The sequence below is a fragment of the Syngnathoides biaculeatus genome, chromosome 3 (genome assembly GCF_019802595.1).
Source record: "Syngnathoides biaculeatus isolate LvHL_M chromosome 3, ASM1980259v1, whole genome shotgun sequence".
Classification (NCBI taxonomy): Eukaryota; Metazoa; Chordata; class Actinopteri; order Syngnathiformes; family Syngnathidae; genus Syngnathoides; species Syngnathoides biaculeatus.
In genome coordinates, this window is record NC_084642.1 from 13,537,806 (window position 1) to 13,556,214 (window position 18,409).

Here is an 18,409-nt window from a genome sequence, read left to right on the forward strand (position 1 = left end):
TATTACGCACTGACGTAAAACGCCAAACAGCTCAGCAAGACAATTATCCAGCATGACTGCCATCAACATGAGTGCTGTGAGTGAGGCAGTGTGTGTGTGTGTGTGTGAAGAAAAAAAAGTCGGCAATTGTGTGGTATTAAGACTGATCTCAGAGCCCTTTACTGAGTTTTTAAATGGCTGTTTGGAGGATGATTCACTAACACCTGAGTGGATTCATATGGGGTGAGGTGTGAGTTTAATCATGATGGCATCTTTAAAGAAATGCACACTTGCGTGCACATGCGGACAAAATGTGAAACCCCAAAATATATTTCTTTCTAGTGGTTCTTTGTTTATATTTTAGAAAAAAAATTTCTTAACCCCTTTCCTGTGTTTGTTTTGGATTTGTGACAAGCTCGTGTTTTGTGTTATTCAACTGCAACTCATAAATTCCAGTTCTCACCTTTTTGTCTCTAAAAATTGATTTGTAATGAGACAAACACGACATGTTGTAACTGCAGACTTACGGCTTTCATTTGAGAGAATTCAAATCCAAACCAGGTGAACGGTGTAGAAATTAAAAGAGTTTGCATATCTGCCTCGCACCTTTCAAGGCACGAAATATAATTGGAAATTGGCTGCTCAACTGAGTTATTCCCTCATGACCCCATTTCCAAGGATTAGATAAAAGTTCTAGAGTTAATTTCAAATGCACTATTTGCATTTGGGATCTGTTGCTGTCAGCTCTTAATACGAAATGCAATACTATTTGCTCATATTCAGCAAAAAAAAAAAAAGTGGAGCTCAGAGTACAAAGAAAAGATGCTAAAGCAGCATTTAGCTATTAAACAGCAAACAAATTGAATAAGGTGCCAACAAAAGTGACGTCAACACCAAGTATAAATATTTTTACATTCAGGTTAAAAATACTTCTTTTTTCTCATGCTTTTGAGAGTATTTGCATTTTTCAACGATATTGCTTGCACCATATGCTATTTTAATTGTACTTTTATTTTCATTTTTTCCCTCATTTAAAATGTTTCATTTCCTTGTATTTAAATGCTTTTAATCAAGTAAAGCAGTGGTCCCCAACCAACGGGGCATTGTATTTTTATTTATTAATTTCATTATTATATTCTTATTTTATTATTCATTATCATGTTTATTGTATTTGGTTTTCAATGCAAACGATTTTCAAAACAAACTACGTAACGCAGAATTTTTTTCTTTTTTTTTTGGGGGGGGGGTGGCAAAGACCTCAACTCGACTTTATTTATAGCGCACTTCAAAACTCCCACGGATGACCACAAAGTGCTTTACATCATACAAAAAGTAGACACTAAACGGGGGATCAATTCAAACAATACAGTAATAGAAATGTGAAAAAGAATAAAACACTAAAACAGTTCAAAGTCTCATACTGAGTTGAAGGCCAAAGAACAAAAATGGGTTCCATCCATTTTCATTGCCGCTTATCCTCACAAGGGTCGCAGGGAGTGCCGGAGCCTATCCCAACTGTCAACGGGCAGGAGGCGGGGTACACCCTGAACTGGTTGCCAGCAAATCGCGGGGCTAATGGAGACATACAAGTCACACTCACAATCACACCTAGGGGCAATTTAGAGTGTTCAATTACTATTGCATCTTTTTGGGAGGTGGGAGGAAAACGGAGTGCCCGGAGAAAACCCACACAGGCACAGAGAAAACATGCAAACTCCACACAGGCGGGGCCGGGATTGAACTCGTGTCCTCAGAACCGTGAGGCCAACGCTTTACCAGCTGGTCCTCCGTGCCGCCCAAAAATAGGTTTTAAGTCAAAAATAGACAAAAAAAAAGAAGTGGAACGGTCTTCAGTGGCCAGGTCAATCACCTGACCTGAATACAATTAAGTATAAATACAAGTAGCGCACAGCATGTAGAGTACATGTGGTGAATACTCTCCATTAATGCCACTAACAACCCCTACTAACTTATCTCCTCCATGACCATGACAACAGTTTAAAATTACTGCTATGCAATACGTGTGTTTGTGCCGAATTGCAGGAGGCAAGAATAGTTGTGAAAAGTGGAGGACAAAAAACATGCATGAAGAATTTATGTGTGACACTAGAGAAAAGGAAAGGTACATGCAAATGACGGACAGATGAGTCGAAGGAACGAGGCGCGAATGCAGCCAAAGAGCGAGGGAAGCCAGAAGAAGCAGATGGGAGAATAAATCGAGACGAGGGATGGAGATGGGGAGATGGGGAGGTGGAAGGAGAAGCGCTAACTTGCATGATTTCCCTCTTCTCATCTTTTCCTGCAAGATAGCAAGACTTGTGCGCATCCGTAGCAGCAATCGGCATGCTTCATTTGATCCACACACACTCAGACAGTGAGATCAGGCAAAGGGTGACTCCGGGTAAGCGGAATCCACGAAATTGGATGCAGAAAATGTTTAGTATGGAATGAGCAAGTCTTTGGACTACAAATATAGACAAATGCTGCAAGCTGCATCGCTGCAAAATCATTCCTGCGCCTAAACGTGGCTCAAAAGAACTGCTTTAACCTTTCCAGCAATTAAAAATGTTAAAACATTTACCAAACTCTTATGACAAATAAAAAGGTACTTTGCTGGTGCCGTAAAATCAAAGGACTGGAGTGCAAAACAAAAAACAACAAACGCAGAAGAACAAAGTGAAAGTCTAAATAAAAGACCAATTTTTTTTTTTTTTTATCAAAAAGCAACATTATACGCTTTGCACATCTGATCTACACAAGGACAAAAAAAGACGTGACACTCAGTAGCCTCAAGTTTTGAAGGGGGGGGGGGGGGTTGTTGAAGTTTACCAGCAGTATAATTTAGTCACTAATAAAGATCATTTTGAATGATAGACTAATCAATTATAATTAGCTGGTTGATCAAAGATTACTTTCCACATCGACATTGACGCGCTTGTGCCTCCCAACTTTGAGGTTCGGGATTCGGAATTCAGCTTTGGCATTCCTGTGTGGAAGTTTCAGGTTTTTCCCCATATTTCGTGGCTTTTATCTCGGTATTCTCCCGCATTCCAAAAACATGTACGTTACTGTAATTTCCGGGCCTTTAAGCCGCGGATTTTTTACACACGCTTTCAACTCTGCGGTTTATGCCGTGATGCAGCTCATTTGTGCATTTTTTCCTAATGGCCGCAAGGGGGCGCTCGAGCGGAAAAGATAAGAGTGAGACCGGTGGAATATATGTGCTGAGGAAGTGACTTTTACTGGTCCGGCCCTGTTAGCGCCACGCTAGCCTGTTACTGCTGTGTCTCAGTGATTTTTTCTCAGTGATTTTTACCAGTATATTGGAGGAAAAGTGTACAAGTTCCCATTTTTTAAGAACAAAGGCAATGCTCAGAGCTGTGGGCATTATAGGGGAATAAAGTTGATGAGCCATGCAATGAAGTTATGGGAAAGAGTAGTGAAGGCTAGACTCAGGACAGAAGTAAGTATCTGCGAGCAACAGTATGGTTTCATGCCTAGAAAGAGTACCACAGATGCATCATTTGCCTTGAGGATGCTCGTGGAAAAGTACAGAGGTCAGAAGGAGCTACATTGTATCTTTGTAGACCTAGAGAAAGCCTATGACAGAGTACCAAGAGAGGAACTGTGGTACTGCACGCGCAAGTCTGGTGTGGCAGAGAAATATGTTAGAATACTACAGGACATGTATGAGGGCAACAGAACAATGGTGAAGTGTGGCGCAGGTGTGACAGAAGAATTTAAGGTGGAGCTGGGACTGCATCAGGGTTCTGCGCTGAGCCCCTTCCTGTTTGCGCTAGTAATGGATAGGCTGACGGACGAGGTTAGACTGCTGCGGAGGGTTAGAGATAGCGAGAGTGGACGACTTCAAATACTTGGAATCAACAATACAGAGCAATGGTGAGTGTGGTAAGGAAGGGAAGAAACGAGTCCAAGCAGGATGGAACACTTGGCGGAAGGTGTTTGGTGTTCTATGCGACAGAAGAGTATCCGCTAGGATGAAGGGCAAAGTTTATAAAACAGTGATGTTAAAAAAAAAAAAAAAAAAGAGTTAAAAAAGTGGTCATGATGTACGGATTAGAGACGGTGGTGATGAAGAAACAACAGGAAGCAGAACTGGAGGTGGCAGAAATGAAGATGTTGACGTTCTCGCTTGGTGTGAACAGGTTGGATAGGATTAGAAATGAGCTCATTAGAGGGATAGACACAGTTGGATGTTTTGGAGACAAGGTTAGAGAGAGCAGACTTTGATGGTTTGGACATGTCCAGAATCGAGAGAGTGAGTATATTGGTGGAAGGTTGCTGAGGATGGAGCTGCCAGGCAAATGAGCGAGAGGAAGACCAAAAAAAGGTTGATTGATGTTGTGAGGGAAGATATGAGGGCAGTTGGGGTTAGAGAGGAAGATGCAGGAGATAGGCTAAGATGTAAAATGACACGCTGTGGCGACCCCCGACGGGACAAGCCAAGAGGAAAAGAAGTAGTTAGCACGGTGGCGCCAGCGCAATGGCGCTAGCGTTAAACTCACTGTGTACCGTCTTTCTTTGTAAATATTACGTGTTCCAATGCCCGTTTCAATGTGGGTATTTGCGGCTTTTACACAGCTGCAGCATATGTACATACCAAATGGTATTTTCTTTACAAATGTACTAGGTGAGGCTTATAACCAGGTGTGCTACGTAGGCCAGGACTTACAGTAATTCAAGAGTAAACAAGCGTCGATGCTGTCCTGAAGACAGTTTATCATTAATAACGCGTTTAGCAATAATAATGCGTTACATTGACTTTAGGAATAGGACCAATCACGCTGAGAATTTTTTCCTCTCTTTAATCCCTAGATTAATCGCTCCCCCGCCTCCACCCTATCACCCTGATCAAAGCTCTAGTAGTTGTTTGATGACCTCAGGCTTTTACAGTCCTGCCAGTGTGTGTGTTTTGTTTCTAGTACTCATCACTCATGACTTTACGTTCGAGCCTTTGAGGTCTGCAATTAACTGGAGCTTTGATGCCCCACACTTCCAACTGCACGCACACACTCACGTTAATACGTATCGTTCAGTTGTTGCTGCAAAGAGACACAGTCACGCAAATATTTGTGCAGATCGCGATGTCATTCTGCGAGGTTAATGAAAACAGGACAACACACACTTCACTTCTATAAAAGCTAATCTTTGCCTTCAGCTATGTGTGTGTGTTACTCATACAGTTGTTTGGTGACTGCAGCTCAAGTTTGCATGTCTCTCCAAATTATTAAATCAATGGTGGACTCGGGCCTTGAGAGGTTGTGACCCCCCGCCAGGCAAATGTAGATGTACCACTTATTCACTACCTCAACAACATGAACGCAACCTGAACACATTTCTTGACCAACACAAACACACACAAGTATAATGGAATTCACCAAGGTACAACCTATTATTGATTTCTCTTGTTTATGCGCTATTTTCATGCGTGAGAAGGTGAATGTGTTATTTTATATAGCAATTAAACGTCAAGAATCAGTGTTCGAGCTTGTGGTCGATTGTTGAAAACCAGTGTGCGCAGGAGTGTGTGTTATTTATTTCCTTCATTTTTCCCATAATACTACTGGTAACACCGATGCCATAGTTTGCCCAAATTTGAGCATGTTTCTCCACCTCTGATCAAAGTTGACAAAAGCCCAATTCTGGGATGTCTCTTAAAAAATTATCGTGAGCCGTGTGCCTTGCAATTGGCTGGCAACCAGTTCAGGGTGCAGCCCGCCCCCTGCCCGATGACAGCTGGGCTGGGCTCCAGCACTCCGGCGACACTTGTGAGGATAAGCGGCTCAGAAAATTGATGGCTGGCATTACTCTGCTGAGTGGAGTGTATTAAGACAGAGTGGTGTTTCCTCCTAATTTGTGAAAAATCCATCCAAGCATTTTAGATAGCGCTTGTCCTCATTAGGGTTGCTGATGAGTTGGAGCCTAACTCATCTGAATTTGTGTGAGAGGCGGGGTACTGGACTGGTCACCAACAGATATAAAATAAGTATTTACACTCCCATTGACATCTGTGGAAAATATCCATCCATCCATTTTCTTTGCCGCTTATCCTCATGAGGGTCACGGGGAGTGCTGGAGCCCATCCCAGCTGTCAACGGGGAGGAGGCGGGGTACACCCTGAACTGGTTGCCAGTCAATCGCAGGGCACATATAGACAAACAGTCACACTCAACAATCATCACCTAGGGGCAATTTCGAGTGTCCAATTAATGTTGCATGTTTTTGGGATGTGGGAGGAAACCGGAGTGCCTGGAGGAAACCCACAGAGGCACGGGGACAACGTGCAAACTCCGCACAGGAACGTTGGATTCTGGATTCCAACCTTGAAGGTTGGAACTGGGAGAGCCAAATGTCCAATTTGATTTACTCCGTCCTAAAATTATTTTTTTATTACAAGTTGTTAGTAAATTGGATAATCGTCCAAGTTTTTTATCACTTAATACAAATGTGCCATCCAAAAGATGTGACTATTTTTTTTTTTTTATGTCTGTGCAGATTTTCAGTCATCCAGGTCATAGTCATATGGAAAAGTTGATTCGAGGCAACTGCTTTTGATTGTTGCGTTGGTTCTGTTTTCTTGCTTCATTTTTTAAAATCTAAAAAAAATAATAATAATAATCTGCCAATGGATAGGTTTCCAATTACGCCATTTTGTGTGTCACAGAGGTCAGAGAACACAGGTGATAAGGTGAAGCGTGAAGTTTTTTTCGATCGTTAATTTATCCGATTGGTCAAAGGACTGTAGCGACGTCATTGGAAACCTATCCATTCTGCTATTAAGATAAAAAGTTTTATCTTTTCTCATCCATCTCTGCCAGTAATCTATAGTGATAGCCAGAACAATTAAATATTCTCCCACTAGACAGCAGAAGGTACATTTTAATACTTTTCTACCCTTGTCGCCTTGTGTTGTGAGTAAATTGAGGCGAGACCATCATTAATTCAACCGTGATTTTTTTCCTTGCTCTTATTTTAACACACGCATAAATTGCTATTAAACAATAAGAATTTACTTTGAATCCAAAAGCAAACTGCGATAGCCAAAGCTCCCGAGTGTCTTCGAATTATGGGTGAGGAAATGGCGCCATCTAGTGGCCGGAAGGTGGCAAATGCAGGAAGTGACCGCCGGCGGGGTGGATAAAAACTCACCACACGAGATAATGCCTGGCTAAAATGATAACATCCGCCACACCACAATAATAGTTTGGTTTTGTTTCTTTTTTTACAAACAGTTCAAACACATGAGCTCCTATCATCGACCCCAACGGACGTCTCTAACCTCACGAAGCAGCGATGGCAGACATCTTTGGCCACTTTTGTCGACACACAGCTGGCCAGCGGCTCGGAGGAGAAGAGCAACTTCCCGCTTTTGATCGCGGTCGTCGCTCGCAGGCCGTTCCCTTTGCCCGGACTCGCGAACCGCTCAAACATGGACGCCATGATACGTTCCGAACCGTTCGGAATCCCGCGCAAGCAGGCAAACGCGATGACGTCACACGACGGCGACGACCTGACGTCACCAGCATATTTTCTGGCTGCCTGGACGTTTACCTGTTCAAATGATTATCAGAACAGTTCGATAAAGTGTAATAATAATCACTATATTTTGAGTATTATTAACCCAAAAAAATCATGATTGTAACAATAATAAATCACACGGGACATTTTCTTTTTACACGCGCAAAAACAAGTCCGATTGAGTGCATTTTTACACAACCATAAAAGTAAACCCTAAAAATAACTTTCATGTGCGAGTCCCGCAAGTTCACAGAGCCTTTGCCGTTAACAGTCGCGGCTGTTTAACACGACGGGCCTATACAAGTTCACTGTAGTTCAGGGGAAATGGGAGTGTCAACCTCACTGGAACCAACACGCACCATTCCAGTAAAGCGTTCCTAAATGAGGAAGTCTGACCGCACCATGAAACGGGCCAATCTCGCAGCGCGTTCTGGTCGGATCGGATCACAATTGTAGACAAATATCGGAGACAAAGTCCTCTGCCGGTACGACGTCGGACGAGACTGCTGGGATTAAAAGAGAAGAAAGTCCCTGTTTTTTTTTTTTTTTGTGGAGGATGTTTTTCATACTTCTCGTTGTGGGACACGTCGCCGCCTCGGTCGCTCTCTCAGGTACTCTAAATATAGATGTAGAACAACTTGGGATGGGAAGATTGTTGACTTTGCCTGGGCTGGCAATATAATATTGCCTTGTTTTGGGAATATAACATGCACTGCCTCACGCGGACAAAATGTGAAATTCATGGGTCTCAAACCCGCGGCTCGGGGGCCAGTGGAAGCCCACAGGACGACATTTTGCAGAAACACTGCAGCCGTATTTTTTCCCCATCACTTATAAGATTCCACAGTTCAGGCTTATGACAACTTTCGGGAGTATTTGTTTATAAATTAGTGAATTAAAAGTGAATTGGTAATCTTAGACATTTGGCTGAAACGGAATTCTGAAGTGACATCAAGTGGAAGGAAAACATATCCTGCCACCCAGTCCCAATCAGTTAAATGGGCAGTTACGCTAATTGTTTTTCTGTAATAACCTGCTTTTATGGGTTGTTTACATGTGACGTCACCCGTTGTGCTGCCTCGAACGACGGCCATTTTCAATCCCTGAGGTCCCTTACTCATACCGTAGGAAAGGTGGATGACATTATGTTTCTAACTGGATATATTGAAGACACGACCGACAGCACATCAACCCCAGACTGACTATTAGGCTACCTGGCATACACACATCGTTGGGACTCGGGACTGCGTAACAAAGGCGCAGTATTGTGCCTTGATCTTTTACTCTTTGTGACAGAAATCACAAAGGAGGAGAACTTACCTGTATGCTAACACGAAAAACGAAAAGCAGTGGAATATTATTTTTTGAATATCGAGGGAAACTCCATTTCTTGCTTTTATTTATTTTTTTTTTTCAAAAAGTAAAACCTGTATATTAGTTCACCACAAACAAAGCGGAATGTTTATTATTTTTTTAAAATTTGATGACAATGGCAGAAAGATAAAAGAATAAACAAATCCAGTATTTCATAAAATTCTCGAATCTTTCAAGTGACTAAGAAAAAAGGATCTTAACTGTAATGTCGGCCTTCTAAAAAGAGTTTTGATGAATCTTGTTAGCTTGGCGATTAAGCCCGTTAGGTTAGCTCAGCGACACATTTGCACGGTGGAGGTTGAAACCGGGCAGCGTGACAGCAGCATCGGGCAATCGTCCACAAAGCCAAGTCTCCATGAAGCACAGAGCCGCAGAACGTCCAAAGTCTTTCGTCGGATGCGTTAGACCACAGGTGTCAAACTCGCGCCAGATCCGGCCCACTACAGGATTTTATGTGGCCTGCGAAGGCAAATCATGCGTTGACTGCTATGATTCTTGTTAAAGACGATCAAGATTTCAAACTGTCATATAAAAGACAATGTTGACAGAAGCCATAACTACAATAAGGCCGGTGACAAAAATGAATTTGACACCGCTGCGTTAGACGATGTCCCCGCTTACGCAGCAGGACTTGCGTACCGCGAGGCTTTGAAGAGGGCGCTGACGAGCAACTCTGGAGAAAGCTTTAGCGAATTGCCGAGAATTGTTGAAAAAACGTCAGAAGAAAAGTCACAAGAAGGCTCCCTGATGGTTAGCAAGTCCTCTCTTGTGTACTTGAGTCCCGAGACGCCCGGAAAACACAAAAACACACACTGTAACCGTGACCATTCCGGAGACTTCCACACTGGTAGGCGTTAGGTAGAGAGGTTAAAGGGGAAATCCAGTGGTTTACATTAACAATGTATCCAATAGGTCATGTAATATGTACCCTATTTTGACAATGTGATGTTAAATCCGTTCTCATGTAAGAGTGTTTTGAGAAGATTTTTATCGACAATTCCGAATTTTCAGGGGCGCTGCCATTTTCGCGAGTCACATGATCTACATGGGCGCACGTGACTTGTTAAGTGCCGGTCCAAACGCTCGATTACATGGAGACACCATTATGCCCCGCCCCGATTTCTCGGATTTATCCTCATCTGATGAAGAAATAGCAGAATCGGTTGATCGGGAAGACGGATTTAACGTCACATTGACATAATAGAGTACATATGACATGACCTATTGGATACACTGTTCATGCAAAGCACTGGATTTCCCCTTTAAATGGCGGTGCGCACTGGTGTGTGGGTAATTCAGCAAGAAAATGTGACATCTGTGAAAACAACTCGTCGTCAATCTATTTTAACAGGAGTGAATCTCGATTGCACCAACGACAATGAGGGTCTGATGTCTTGTTTCTTTGATGCTCCAAACTGCACCGACTACAATGTGACTCTGTGGAGTCTCGATGGATATGGGTGAGTCCTGCACAAATGACTTTGGACCAGCTAATGATGATTCATTTTATCGTCATTTGTTTTTCCGTGCACAGTGAGAGCTCCTGTCTTGCCGTGCAGTGCGCGAGCGGAAAATGTTGCTGCTCCGTCAGTATGATTTTGGTATTTGGCGAGAACCATACGGCGTTTGTCCGGAGAGCTGGCGAATATGTTGAGTCCAAAAATATAAGTGTGAAACACAGCTGTGAGTTCAACACATCACAAACCATCTCTTTCCTCTCACGAGTGCTACCCTCTTGCAAGATTTGATGACATGCTGATGATTTAACTTCAAGTTTTTCTTTTTAAGGCATGTTTTTTTTTTTTTCCTTTTCCAGTTAAACCGCAAACCCCAACCATGGTCTCGGTGAATGAGACCAACGGGAATTTTCGAGTCTTTTGGAGGACGAACCACAAAGGCGTTATAGGAAATAACATAATCACACATTTGACTTACCGCCAAAAAGGAGATAGCAAGGAGGTCAAGAAAAGTGCTCATTTGCTCACTTTATATTGTCCTTGGAGGTTGAAACATAATGAAATATTTTGACATTGTTTTCACTTCTGCCAGGTGACCAAAGTACTTAAAGCACCACTTGTGGAGACACCGCAGTGTGACTTGTGTGCCACTACGGAAATACTCGGTGCCCACTTGAAGCCGAGTACGACTTATGTCGTCAGAGTGCAAAGCCTAATGTCTTGGGAGAGCCCACCGAGCGAGCCCAGCAAGGAGTACGAATTTATAACCCGTAAGTTTTGACCGTGTCCAAAAAAAAAAACGCTGGGAGAATTAAGCACTGATATTACCAACGTACTCTGTTGCAACTTTACTGCTCAGTTCAGTTTTATCAAAACCAGACCTAAAGAGGTTCCCCCAAATTTTGGTCAAACTACGACAGAAAATGATCCTTAAGACCTGCAAAAATGATCCAGCATCTGTATTATCAGAGTCTTTCCTAGGCGCTGAATTTCAAAATATGGCGGTTTTATGAATATTAGTAAATCCCTAATTGCGGGTCTCACCGTTTCTGTTTCATCTTCTGTTCCTTAAAGTGTTTCAACTCCCATCTATAGCATTTTTTAATACTGTCAGTATTCAAATAGAATCATTTAAGTCAAAGTTGTGTGGAAGTTTTAGTAAATTTGAGTTGGGAGTGGCAAGAAATAGCTAGAAGCGTCTTTATTTTTGATAAATGTGCAACAACACTGCTGATTGTTAAGTTGCACAGCGCTCATATCTCGAACTCCCAAGTCAAAGCGAAAAATTGCCAGAACGACATCTTGCGTCTCTTATTTCAATGCACCACGGTGGGTATGTTGCATTACTTTAAAGAACTCAGTGGGAGGGGAAAGTACCGTAATTTCTGGCCTATGAGCCGCAACTTTTTTCCACACGCGGCTAATTTGTGCATTTTTTTCTAATGGCCGTAAGGGGGGGACTCGAACAGAAAACGTAAGAGTGAGACCGGTGGAATATATGTGCAGAGGAAGTGACTTTTATAGGTCCGGCCCTATTAGCGCTGCACTGGCGTATTACTGCCGTGTATCAGTGATTTTTACCGGTAAGTTTTTTTTTTTAACCGGCCCTGTTAGCGCGGTGGCGTTAGCGTTAGCATGGCGGCACTAGCATTAAACTAAGTGTACCGTCTTTGTAAATATCTTGTTTCAATGTGGGCACTTGCAGCTTTTACACAGATGCGGCCTATGTGTGTACCAAATGGTATTTCCTTTGCAAATGTACTGGGTGAGGCTTATAACCAGGTGCGCGCTGTAGGCCGGGAATTACGATATTTGAATGTTCCAGTCTGACAAGAAACCACAACTGACGCAGTACCTTTTAACTTTAACAGCGGCATCCCGTGAGAGGCTCTTAATGATCAACATAATTAGCCTCAGTCTCGTCGCCATCACAATCAGCATCGTGGCATACGTCAGCTACGTGAAGTAAGTCACAAAGCAGATTATTTGATTCCCCCCCCCCCCATTATAATGTATGTGGAAGTGTTCATGCGTGTCATCCTTTGTAGGTGCAGAGCCAAGTACTGGGACTCCGTCAGCGACTATCAAAATTCCAAACTTCTTGACATAAATCCAAGTGAAGAAGAGGTGAGATATTTGACGGTGCTCCATGGGTGTCTTCATTAAGATTCACTTTGAAGTCAAACAGTTGATGCAGTTCTGTTTAATTGTTTTTCTATGCTGCAGGTTTTGAAGCCTACGCCGCCCGTCATCTCATCGATCTATGTTGAGAGCCTCAACCCGGATGACCTGAAACGATGGTTAGTGACAAAAGATTTAGTCAAGCTTTTAAGAACACTTTTTCTTCAAAAACAACCTCAGAGGGTTGTTGGTGTAACATGGCAAAAATACTTCAGAAAGTTACAAGAAGAAGCGAGCATTTTGACCCGTTTGGCGGTGACGAGAGTCACTCTCATGATTTGTTTGGCACAGTTTTTAAAGGAGATGCCATGAGACATTGCACCTGCTTTTTTTTTTTTATACGGGGTTGGGCTGGACTCTAATTTCTGATCTATAAAAAAATGTTTGTCCTGGTCATTCCATGACATTGAGGTTAGCTTGTATAGTCGGCACATCTGGACTTTTAAGGAAACCAACTGAGAGTGCAGTTCATACAGGCCCTGTACTTTTCTGCCCAAATGTCGTAGATAAAGTGCAGAAGTCAAAATAGCCTGTGTTGTATAAACTTACAACATTTACTGGTAGAAAGTTGTGACCAATGTATAAGAAAATGCGTTCGTGATTGGGCGGCGCTTCTGTACAAGTTTCTGCCGTAGGTCCCCGGACACGTTCTACTTTTGCTTCCCACAGTGACCCGGAATATTACAAAGTGGACGGAGTGAGCTTCATGAGGCAAGGCAGTATTTTGTTTTTGAAAGAAAAGTTGTTTGTATGAGCCGTGCCCAACCCTGGCAATCTACCAGTGTGCTACGATGTGGAGTACAGAGGGCTCCTCGTGAAGAAAATGCCGTGCCAGGATCTGCGAAGACATTTACATTTGGATTGAACTATTATGATTTTGATAGAGAGAATTTAGAGAATTTCAACGTGCATGATTTGCCACTCAAAGATAAGCGACACAACTACAATATCAAACTTACCGCAATACCCGGCCTACAGAGCGCACCTGGTTATAACCCTCACCGAGTACATTTGTAAAGGAAATACCATTTGGTACATACATACGCTGCAGCTGTGTAAAAGCCGCAAGTGCCCACATTGAAACGTGAGATATTTACAAATACGGTGCACAGAAAGTTTAACGCTAGCGCTGTCGCGATAATGCTAATGCTAGTGCTGTGCTAAAGGGAGCAATAACGCTAGTACCGCGCTAATGCTAACAGGGCCGGTTAAAATAAAACTTAATGGTAAATATCACTGACACAGCAGCAACACGGTAGCGCAGCGCTAACGGGGCCGGTAAAAGTCACTTCCTTGGCACATATATTCCACCGGTCTCATTCTTACCTTTTCCGCTCAGGTGCCCGCTTGCGGCCGTTAGAAAAGATGCACAAATTAGCTGCATCACTGCATAAATCGCAGAGTTGAAAGCGTGTGGGGGGGGGGGGAAAGAACATTTCCGCCAATTACCACAACTTCAAATACTAAATGCAAAGTGGCTTATGTGCGTATACAATACATTGTATATTGGGACTCAGCAAGATTGTATGATTTGAATTATGACATGATCAACCCAAGTAATCATCTAGCTTGGAATCTTGTGTGGACTTGATTTGACTTCATTTTTTCCAAAACCTGTTTCAACCCTGAAGGTTAAGACTCGACCCTTATGACTTACACAAATATGACTCCTCATACCTCTGATTTCTTGTATAATTCTCGAGGACATTTCTAATAATTGGTCATTCTGTTGCAGGTCAAAAGGTTCCCTAATTGACAGCAGCACTGAGAGTCTCCTTCAAAGTAGTGGAATCAGTAGCGATCTACCTTCTCTCAGTTACGCTTGTACGGAAGCTTCAGACGTCATTGCGGGTGTCCAAGAGGCACTCAACAAAGCCTTGATGAACATCATCCCGATATCGACAGACCATCTCCTAAAAGACTCCAACAAACCCACCAGTGTCTTGTCGACACAACCCAGTCCCTCCAGTAGCGAGCAACATTCGGCATTGGAAAATACAGTTAAATATTCCTTTATCAGGCCGACATGTCCAACGCAGGTAATGAATGACAATCTTGAGGGTCACGCCCAGCCAGAAATGCCGTGCAACTGCAGCTACCAAGAGACTGGTGGCATGTCAACCGCCGACCAGCGAGGGTCAGCTTGTGAAGAAAACATGTTCCCAACCTTGGTCGCTTCCTACACACTGAGTGGCACGTCTAGCCGGCAGTGCAACAGAGACTCTGGGAGGTTTTCAGATGGTGAAAACGCAGATGCGTCATTCAGCTGCAGCAACACAGGCCTCTCTGGAAATGCTGAATCCAGAGTGGCGGCTGAACATGAGCACTGTCAAGAGATGTCTCGAGGGGCTTGTAGCAAATGGGAAGATGCCACAAAGGAGGCTGAAGGTCACACCTGCATCCCTGCAAGCTTTCTAGTGGATGATAACTACCAATCCTTTCAGGTTTTAAGCGAACTCTCTGGTCATCAATACAAAGAGCAGAAAAGTGGTGGTAAAAAAGTTTTGGAAAATTCCTTAGAAGATGCCGCTCAAGGCAAGAACTGCATACCTGTAAGCTCTAACCACAGTTTTGCAATCAATGACAACCACCAAGAATTTCGGGACTTCGGGGACCTCTCTGACTGTCACTTTGAAGAGAAAAGTGTTAAAAAACGAGACCCGGACAAGGTTTTAGAAATGTCCGCAAAAGATGCCACTAAAGGCAATAACGGCATACCTGCGAGCTCAAACCACAGTTTTCCAAGTGATGACAACTACCAAGCTTTTCGGGGTTTTAGGGACCTCTCTCAATGCCAGTTTGAAGAGCAGAAAAGTGTTAAAAAACAAGAGCCAGACAAAGTTTTAGAAATTTCCGCAAAAGATGCCACTAAAGGCAACAACGACATACCTGCAAGCTCAAACTTCAGTTTTCCAATTGATGACAACTACCAAGCTTTTCAGGGTTTTGGGGATCTCTCTCAAAACCAGTTTGGAGAGCAGAAAAGTGTTAAAAAACAAAAGCTGGACAAGGTTTCAGAAATTTCTGCAAAAGATGCAACTAAAGACAATAACAGCACCCCTGCAAGCTCAAACAACAGTTTTCCAATTGATGACAGCTACCAAGCTTTTCAGGGTTTTAGGGATCTCTCTCAAAACCAGTTTGGAGAGCAGAAAAGTGTTAAAAAACAAGAGCCAGACAAAGTTTTAGAAATTTCCGCAAAAGATGCCACTAAAGGCAACAACGACATACCTGCAAGCTCAAAATGCTGTCTTCTGATGGTTGACGGCTACGAAGTTTTTCAAGGTTTAAAAGAGCTTTCCGATGACACGTTTGGATCGGTGAAAAGTGTGAAAAAACAAGGGCTGGATAAGGGTTTAGAAAAATCCTTTGATGATTTCACTGAAGGTGATATCTGCATGCCTTCAAGATCAAACTACAATTGTCCAGTAGATGACAACCACAAAGCATTTCAAGATTTAAGGGAGCACTCTGAAAATCCGTTTGGGGAGCAGATCGGTGACAACAAAGAAGACTTGGAGAAGGTTTTAGAAAATTACTTGGAAGACGTCACTCAAGACGATAACCATGTACATGCAAGATCGGACCGCTGTCTTACAGTGGCTGTCGGCAAAGAAACGTTTCCGGGTTTAAGGGAGCTCTCTGGTAGTCAATTTGGACAGCAGAACGGTGGCAAGACAGAAGATTTGCGGGGGACTTCTGAAAACTCCTTTGAAGATGTTTGTAAAGGGTATAGCAGCAACCTTGCGAGCTCAAACCCCAGTGTTCCTGTAGATAATAAATACCAAACCTTTCAAGGTTTATGGGACAATTCTGATAATCAGTTTGGAAAGCAAAAAAGTGGTGAAAAGGAGAACCTGGAGGAAGATGTAAAAAATCCAATCAACGGTGCAACTAAAGCCGATGGTTCCACCTGCGTCCTTGGAAGCTTACTAAACGCTCTTCCGGTGGATGACAACTATCAAAGGATTCCGTGTTTGAAGAAGGAGATGGGCATGAAGCTTGCAAACCAGAGAAGTGGCGTGAAAGAAGAATCGGAAAATGTTTGAGTTAAATCTTTGGAAGATGCAACTAAAAGCTGTTACTGCATACCTTCAAGCTTAAACCACTGTCTTCCGGTCAATGCTGACTGCTGGATGTTTTGGGGTATTCAGAAGCAGCCTGATCATCAGGTTTGGGTCCTAAAACCGGTGAAAATAACGACCAGGTACGTTTTTAGAGACTCCGTTAAAAGATGCCAGTATAGGGGATGAAGGCTGCGCCTGCGTTCCTGCAATCTTCCGAGCCTTTCCGGGTTTAAGGAAATAATGCCAAGTAACATGACCAAAACAGACTTGGAAAAGCTTTGGGAAAATTCCCAAGACAAAAGGTGAACACTCTGAACCTGAAATCGGACCGTCTTCCAGTGGAGGGCAACTACAAAGATTTTGATTCCTTGTCGAAGTAGTCTGATATCAAGTTGGCAGAAGAGAAATGTGTCTAAAAAAAAAAAAATGACTTGAAGCGGGTTTTGGATACTCCATCACCAATAATGGCCGGAGAACCTTCAGGTCCAGTAGCACCGGTGTCGACTGAACATGTTCAATGTACGAGTAGTAGCGTAGCCCCTGATGCCCGCATCGCCCTTTTGCCAATGGTGTCTATGTTCCTCTTCAAAATGAAATGATTACTTAGAGCAGCTAAAACAAAAATTGTATGGCTTGGAACTAATGCATTTATGATCTCATCAGAGAAGCTCGTGCATTTCTAGCTTTGTACAATAAGTTTGCATTCACAACTACCAGAAGCACTTTTAATAATGGATTTGTTGAAAACAGAGGATTTTGAATGTATATTTTTCATCAGGTTGGCGTTCAGCCACGAATGTCCTAGTATCGATTGTAAGGCACTACAGGGAGTCCTCGGGTTACGAACCAGTTCCGTTCCTATGCTGGGAATGTAACTCGAATTTCAGAATTGACGTCAAAATACTTCATGTAAATAAAACAAATATATTGAAATAAACAAGATGATGTACCGCTGAGAGGTGGACGGAGAAGGGGAGGCTGTGCTTAGCTATTGCCAAGGAACCTGGTCCTCCATCCGCTCCATCTCGACAAGTATCACATTGTTTTGCGATCACTGTATCCGACATAGGAACGGAACCCTTCACGTGCGCTAAAATACGGCCTTTGTCTTTAATAATTGTCACCACATTTGTCGACCGACTGAAGCCTAGCTCTGTAGCGATCTTTTCATGATTTTAACCTTCCTTTCCATGGTCATGAATTGTCTTTGGGCTGCAGAAGCATTGATAAAAGATTTTGGGGTCATAATGTCTGAAAAGGAGGGCGAAAAATGCAAATATACTCCCGGGGCACAAACACGGACGAGCACTATGCACATTAGCTAGACAAAATGGCGGCCGGGGGACAGGCGTTGTAAAGTCGAAACCTTTTAGGTCTAGACCGTTTTACCCCGAGGACTCCCTGTACTGTATATAAATCTTATTATTATAATTATTAGAAACATGGCACTATTATGTTGTGATGTGATAGACTAGAGTGTAGATCTCCTTCCCAAGAATATATGAAAAATGTTGGTCCTGCACTAAAATGAGGTGGGTTCTTCCTTCACCCATGAGCCACACATCCTTGTGGAACTCAGCTGAACACTTTCTGCATAAATCTGTTCTCGAATTGTCAATAAAACGATAACTGGTCGAGTTAAAAGGTTAGATAGTTTTCCTATCACGGTCAGTTGTGTTGATGTTGTTTTGGATATGGACGAATCCCCGTCAACGTGTCAATAAAAATATTTATTAATAATGATGTTGATTTTTTTTTTTTTTTGTCCCTATAGCTACCACAATAATAATAATGGAAACATGTCAGTTGGCT

The 18,409-nt window shown here is 42.8% G+C and overlaps 2 protein-coding genes across 4 annotated transcripts in view; one reads left to right on the forward strand and one right to left on the reverse strand.

Annotated features, from left to right (window-relative positions):
• The window catches only part of smyd3 (SET and MYND domain containing 3), a 68,072-nt gene extending 60,087 nt beyond the window's left edge, over window positions 1-7,985 (reverse strand). For all 3 annotated transcript variants that reach the window (XM_061814429.1, XM_061814428.1, XM_061814427.1), the window contains exons 1-2: window positions 7,878-7,985; window positions 7,280-7,551 (exon numbers count right to left, since the gene is read on the reverse strand). In XM_061814429.1, the coding sequence (XP_061670413.1) occupies window positions 7,280-7,551; window positions 7,878-7,880 (275 nt within the window). In that variant the 5' untranslated portion in view covers window positions 7,881-7,985. The remainder of the gene's footprint in view (window positions 1-7,279; window positions 7,552-7,877) is intronic.
• A 14-nt stretch (window positions 7,986-7,999) lies between these two features.
• On the forward strand, window positions 8,000-18,331 carry il4r.1 (interleukin 4 receptor, tandem duplicate 1). Its single transcript, XM_061814426.1, has 9 exons — window positions 8,000-8,129; window positions 10,244-10,352; window positions 10,427-10,575; window positions 10,709-10,851; window positions 10,942-11,119; window positions 12,221-12,314; window positions 12,398-12,476; window positions 12,576-12,649; window positions 14,266-18,331. Exons 1-9 carry the CDS (start codon window positions 8,075-8,077, stop codon window positions 16,577-16,579), a joined length of 3,195 nt encoding a protein of 1,064 aa, XP_061670410.1. The 5' UTR covers window positions 8,000-8,074; the 3' UTR covers window positions 16,580-18,331.
• Window positions 18,332-18,409: the final 78 nt, after the last annotated feature.

What these genes read in the sequence shown, in the direction of transcription:
- il4r.1 (XM_061814426.1), top strand. Translation starts at nt 8,075, where the DNA reads ATGTTTTTCATACTTCTCGTTGTGGGACACGTCGCCGCCTCGGTCGCT. An exon ending in TGGAGTCTCGATGGATATGG is followed by an intron (nt 10,353 to 10,426) that starts GTGAGTCCTGCA and finishes TTCCGTGCACAG; the next exon opens with TGAGAGCTCCTGTCTTGCCG. An exon ending in TATAAGTGTGAAACACAGCT is followed by an intron (nt 10,576 to 10,708) that starts GTGAGTTCAACA and finishes TTCCTTTTCCAG; the next exon opens with TTAAACCGCAAACCCCAACC.